At 47.5% G+C, this 6234-nt stretch overlaps 1 protein-coding gene across 5 annotated transcripts in view; it reads right to left on the reverse strand.

The window, feature by feature from the left end:
• Positions 1-1611, reverse strand: part of LOC115637496 (lethal(3)malignant brain tumor-like protein 4) — a 99727-nt gene extending 98116 nt beyond the window's left edge. For all 5 annotated transcript variants that reach the window (XR_003997277.1, XR_003997276.1, XM_030538782.1 and 2 more), the window contains exon 1: positions 1483-1611. Coding sequence is in view for 2 of the 5 variants with exons in the window: in XM_030538778.1 (XP_030394638.1) it covers positions 1483-1503 (21 nt within the window). In the remaining 3 variants the exon portion in view is untranslated. The remainder of the gene's footprint in view (positions 1-1482) is intronic.
• Between the last annotated feature and the right edge of the window lie 4623 nt (positions 1612-6234).

Genomic DNA, 6234 nt, shown 5'->3' on the forward strand with positions numbered 1-6234 from the left:
TTAATACCTGGAGGAGCAAACAACTGTGCATATCTCCCTATCAATGTTATAAAGGGCGAACCATTTATGAGTTTACCCTGCATAAGCTTTATACAGGGTAAAACGGATTTATTTGGGTTTAGACCCCATTGGGAGTTGGGCATCTGAGTGTTAAAGACAGGAACACTTCTACGAGCTGCTTTCAGATAAACCTGCAGCTTTGGGGCAATTCAGACCCTGGGTCTGTGTTGGAGCAGATGGGAGTGTCTGGCTCAGCAAGGCAGGGTGCTGGAGTCCTGAGCCGGCAGGGAAGGCAGGGGTAGAAGTAGTCTTGGCACATCAGGTGGCAGCTCCCGAGGGTTTCTGTGATCCAACCCCTCACACTCAGAACTGGACACAATACTCCAGCTGCAGTCTTATCCATGCGGCATAGAGTGGAAGAATTACAACTTGTAACTTGCTTACAGCACTCCTGCTAATACACCCCAGAATGATGATCTCGTTTTCTGGAAGCAGTGTTACACTGTTGACTGGTGAGTATTTTGTGAGCCACTATGACCCCCCCCCGCTCTCTTTCCGCAGCACTCCTTCCCAAGCAGTCATTTCCCATTTCGTATTTGTGCAGTTGGTTGTTCCTTCCTAAGTGGAATACTTTGCATTTATCCTTACTGAATTTCATCCTATTTATTTCAGGCAGTTTCTGCAGTTTGATGGTGGAGTTTGACCCCTGGAGTGGACTCAGTAACACCAGCAATCTCCTCCATGTCTAGATTCGTAATTCTCACGGGGGGAGGGGGAGGGGGATACTGTTAAACACCATGGAGTCCCTTTCTGGGACTCAGGCTACTGACTCAGAGACAAGAGTTCTCAGCGCAAACCACCACCACTGTTGGCACTGCCTAGGCCCAGCCAGACTTGGGCACTAAACACGGAGCACAAAGGTTATCCGGAGCCAAAGCTCCAGGGGCAGAGCTGCAGCCCAGTTCACAGAGGCACATGACAGTCTAACAGCTTCCTGGCTGCAGGATAAATGCCACATGTCCTGGGGGGCTCTGCATGTCCCACGTGGCCTCCCCCGTTGGTCCACTGCGGGGTTGCTACACCCCATCACACAATCATTGGGACTCCCGCTGGGATCAGCCAATCGCAATAAGGAGGGCTCCGGACCCCTGGTGGGGCTGAACAAACAATCAGTCTGCAGCCCCCCAGGCAGGGCAGGGCAGGGCAGGACAAAGCACAGTCTACGGCCCCTCAGCCTCCGGGCTGGGGCAGGGAACAGCAGTTGGGGGTTCTGATCCTCTGGGCAGGGCAGAACAATCACTCTGTAGCCCCTTGGGCAGGGCAGAGTAAACAAACAGTAGCCACACCTAGTGGCTGGGGGCAGGAAGGACCTGGGCCCATTCTACTGCACCGGGTTCCAACCCAGGGCCCTATGAAGCTGGGAAATTCCCAGTTAAGGGTTTAAGCATCAACTTCTAACACATTCCCTGCGTCACTTCCTACCACTAGGGTCTTCTCAGGCATCTCCTCGGCATCTCAGTCAGTCTTCACAATCGACTGGTCGCCCGCGGCATGACCCGGGTCCATGGTTCCCACTGCTTGGAGAGTTGCAGGCGCCTGCAGCACACGCCCTTCCTCCTCCTCAGCCAGCCTCGACTGAGCTGGGCTGCCTCCTTTTATCTGCCCCTTCCACCTGGAGCACGCGCAACATGGGCGTGGTCTCCTGGCCCCACAGTGATTGGCCGGGCCCTGTTGGCCCACTGTGGTGTTGGTACACACGGTCACACCACAATCAAAGCAACTTCAGGGGCATCAGGGAAGCAGGGGCATAGATGGACGCAGGCGAGAGAAAAGCCGCTCCAACTGGAGGCAAAAGCCTGAGGATCACCCATTAGCAGCAGCTTGTCGGCACTACATGAGGTGAAGCCCCGTGGCTTTGACCCACAGGCCAGTCCCAAAGGGAGAGACAGGGATAATCCCAGATGCGAGACTCAGGGGCCATCGCAGCACAAGGGCGCCAGGCTGGAGCAGTGGGGAACAAAGGGATTATTTCCTCAGGAAAGACCATTTCAGTGCAGTGCTCGAGCAGAACAAGTTTGATGGATTAAATCTAACTGTAGCCGAGGAACTCGGGTGTCAGGCTGGCGGGAGAGGGAATAAAGGCAGCTTTTAATGGCTTCTCTCCCTCTTCCAAAGAGGCTGGGGCCAGAAGAAATAATGTTTTAATATTAACTTCTGGGGAATCTGTAACCAGAAGAAATAAACACTTTCATGTGCTAAATCCCTCCTGGAGCTTGGGCTGCTAATGCCGTCTTTTATTTCATCCCTCTGTGGACAAGGAAGAAAGCAATGGCTTGAAGGACACAAGGTAATGAGGCCAGGGACTCTTTAAACGCACTTCGTTAGGCAGCTTAGCTGCGTTGTTAGAAACATTTCCTCACCCCCATCGCCCTCGGAGACATTCACTATCCTGCGGCCGAACGCATCGGGGGAACTTTTTGTGATGCTCCTGCTGCATCCCCATAGGGACTGCGTCCGTTCTGAAACGGATGGAGTTGATCTTCTGACGTGGAGTTACAGACTCCCTGAGCTGCATGTGTCTTTCACAAGAGCAACGGGGGAGATGCTGGTGTTAAACCCTCAGAAATGCATCCTAAACATACTGAACAGCCCAGCCAAACACTGGGATCTTCCCCACACTCTATCTCTCTTAATGGCGCTTCATCCAAAGCCCAGCAAAGTCAATGAGTGGCTGAGTCAATGGGGTCTTGGATCAGGACTCTTAACCCTTGGAATTTATATAGTGCCTTGTGCCCACAGATCTTATATACATCTGGGGGAAACTGAGGCAACAAAGATATGGGCCATGATCCAACAAGCACTTAAAGCACATTTCGCTTCAAGCACACAAGTAGATCCACTAACTTGCATGCTGGCTGGAGCAGGGGTGAAGCACCAATTTTTTAAATGTTTTAGGAATCTAAAGAGGCTGATAGGTGCCTAGTAGGATTTTGAAAAGCACCTAAAACTGAACTCCCACTTAAATCAATAGGAGTGGCTCTAGGACCCAGATCTTCAAAGGTATTTGGGCTCCTACCTTCCATTGAAATCAATGGAATTAGATGCCTAAATACCTTTAAAAATCTCTCTCTAAAGCAGCAAGCCAAAGTCACCCAGGACCGCAGCGGCAGTCAGGAACTGAGCTCAAGTCTTCCAGTTCCCAGAGCCAGGCCCTAACCATCCCTCTTACCCAACTGTCAGTAACTTGTCTGTGACTGATTGATCAGCTGCTTTGAAAACGGCAGGAGTGGACCGCCAGCAGAGAGTCAATGAAGATCCCCAAAGTGTCCCCAGTCTGACATGAGTATCTTATTATATGGTTATGGTAACTTTCATGCCAAAGCAGTCGCAGACGCTATACAAGCAGCACTGCCTCGGAAAGGTTCACATAAGCAATGTTAATACAGGCTTTTGCGCATAATACCATACAGAATATTCAGTGACAATGCAGTGACAATGAAAGTTACAACCAAGATTTTCAAAAGTGGCTAGTGTTTCTGGGTGTCTCAATTTTTTTGGTGCCCAATTGGAGACATTTCAAAAGAAACCTTCTTTGCAGAAAGTGGGTAACACCCACCTCCTGCCCAGGTAGGTGCCATTAAGGTCTCAAGTGGGGCAGCCAAAATCAGTCACTTTTGAAAATCTCAGCCTAAAATCTTCTATTTGCAGTATCCCCTTAAATGTGTGTCCCCGTCCCCAGCCCATTTGTTAGCAAACATATGCCTTGGTCTGATCTATTTCTGCAGAGGTTATGAAGCAGGAGGGATTCGACTGAATGTTTTTATAAAAGCCAGAGATTCAAGCACTGAACCCATAGTTGAAAAGATTTTTCTTTCAGACTTGTAAGGAAATTAAATATCGTTTCCACAGAGGTTTTTCATGACGCTTTGACAGTATGACATTTGATTAAGTCAGAGTGAGTCAGCTAGCTGTGACACTTCTTAAACTCTACACATTTTTTCTTGTATGTTGAAAATTATTTTTGTCCATTTATCATTATTTCATCTTTTACAGAGCGATGGATATTTTAAAATACTGAATTGTATAGGAAGCGCCTTGCTGCTATAGTCAGTTTCCACTTATAAAGGCTGCTGTTTTCACCTGGTAATGCTATGTGCATTGGTGACCCCACAGGCTTTTTAAAAAAACCCCTCCTATCTTTAGCTGTTAGAAGAAAAATGAACATGTGGCAGGTGGTATTTTACTTGTAAAAGCAGCAGTTTTGATTCTAGTGGTTAAAACAGGGTATTGGGGAAATCAGAACTCCTGGGTTTTAATCCCACCTCTACCACTGATTCAGTGTAGGATCTTGGGAGAGTCACTTATCAACATGCCTCAGTTTACCCATGTATAAAACTGGGACAATACTTGTAGAACAGCATCATTGTTGACATTAGCTGGGGTGTTCTTGCTAGTAGCCTCCAAATTGGAGACAAGAGGCTGGTGGCAGGATGTTCTCACTGGACGATCCCCACTCTAGAATCCACTACATCCATAAGACCATAGAATTTTAGGGCATGGTCTATTTGGGAGCAAATCCTGCACCTCGTATTTGAGCACCCTGATTACAGTGACACTAGAGAATAGTTCGGGAGAGAAGTGAAGGATACCGTGTCCAAATGACGCAGCATGTGCAATCTGGGATAGCTATTTGTAATTTAGTTAAGCTGTGATATGGGTGAGACAATAGGGTTGACCCCGGAGTGCCTCTGAGTTGTGATCCATGCAATCCATGTAGAGGCAAGTAGTCAGGACCTCTCTCTCCTTCAAATCACTCAAAGCCCAAATGACAATATGGCCTTGCTCCTCATGACAGGTTGCCACCATGTTTTTCCATCAAAATTTTGGCTCAATGCTCTGTAACTCACACATGAGCTGAAATAGCATTAAACAAGCGTTAGCCAATATGTCAGAGAGTAAAACCAGGTATATGTACACACGGTGTGTTCGATTTCAGGAGAGAGAGCATGACCTCATGGATAGGATAAGGGCCTAGGAATCAAACTTGGGGTCAATTATTAATTGACTGGGGAAATGTGGTCACTTCTCTGGGTCCCAGCTCTCCTCCAGTACAATGAAGATTGGTACTTGATCTCAAAGCACTTAAAGATGGAAATTATCCCTACTGGCCAGACAGCACTAAGCATTGTATTGCTCAGCCACAGATCTCTCCTGCCAAACTAGTTTAGTATTCCTAAAATATGCCAGAGAATTGGCAAGAGCATGTATTGAACAGGCATTTTCATTTGCTTTAGCATGAATCCAAGTTTTTTCAGTACCAGTCCCCTTAGATAGTCCCCTCTCTCTCCCCTCTTCAGTATTTGATACAGTCCCATGTTCATGAACTTTGGTGCATGTCCTAAGCATTTTAAGGAAGGATATGATGGGAGGATGAAGGGAGTGGGCAGGCTAGCAGATGGTTAGGGGAGGGGCAGTGGTAGGGTAGTATGACATGTCTGATTTCTGCAGGATTTTTAATTGTGTAAAAGCGGCTAGAGTAGGGATAGATGCTTTGCATATGAGGAAATCGACCAGATGGATTCTGCAAGTCTGAAAAGATGATGGCCTTGTAGGATTTCAGTCAAAAGTGGTGTGTGTTTTGGCCTGTGCTAAGTCCTTGGTCACAGGAGTTACGTTTACTGAAGACAACCGAGTTTGATGTGAGGCAAACAGCTCTTACGGCAATCTTCTATTCTAACTGGTAACGTTCAAAGCAGTTTGGAGCATCGACAGCCTGTGACAACCTTCCTGCTTGTTCTGGCATCACTAGCCACTTCCAAGTCTGGGAGCTGAATATGTACACACATCCGTCATGGCTGAACGGCATCCACCCAGAGCGACTGCACTGAGTAAACAGGAATCAGTGCTGTAGGGTTTTGGCCCCGTACCATTTGTAAATTCTGACAAAGTTGTATTTTGTATTCGGAAAAGAGCCATATGATGTTAAAAAGTGATGCTAATGTGACTTTATACCAATTAACCAGTGTCTGTTTAACGTGTGGGAATATTTGTTTAGTCTGCGCCAGTGACAATGGCCCTAAAAATATGACCACTTAAGACTATGTGTACCTCTTTATTACACCTTAGGGTCATACACTTTCTTCCACAAGGTGTACTGAGGAAACATGCAAGGGAGCTTGAGGGCACCTTCTGGCACTCCAGCCCTGGCCTGCACCCTCATTCCATTGCAGCTTC

This window comes from Gopherus evgoodei, chromosome 20, assembly GCF_007399415.2.
Source record: "Gopherus evgoodei ecotype Sinaloan lineage chromosome 20, rGopEvg1_v1.p, whole genome shotgun sequence".
Lineage (NCBI taxonomy): Eukaryota > Metazoa > Chordata > Testudines > Testudinidae > Gopherus > Gopherus evgoodei.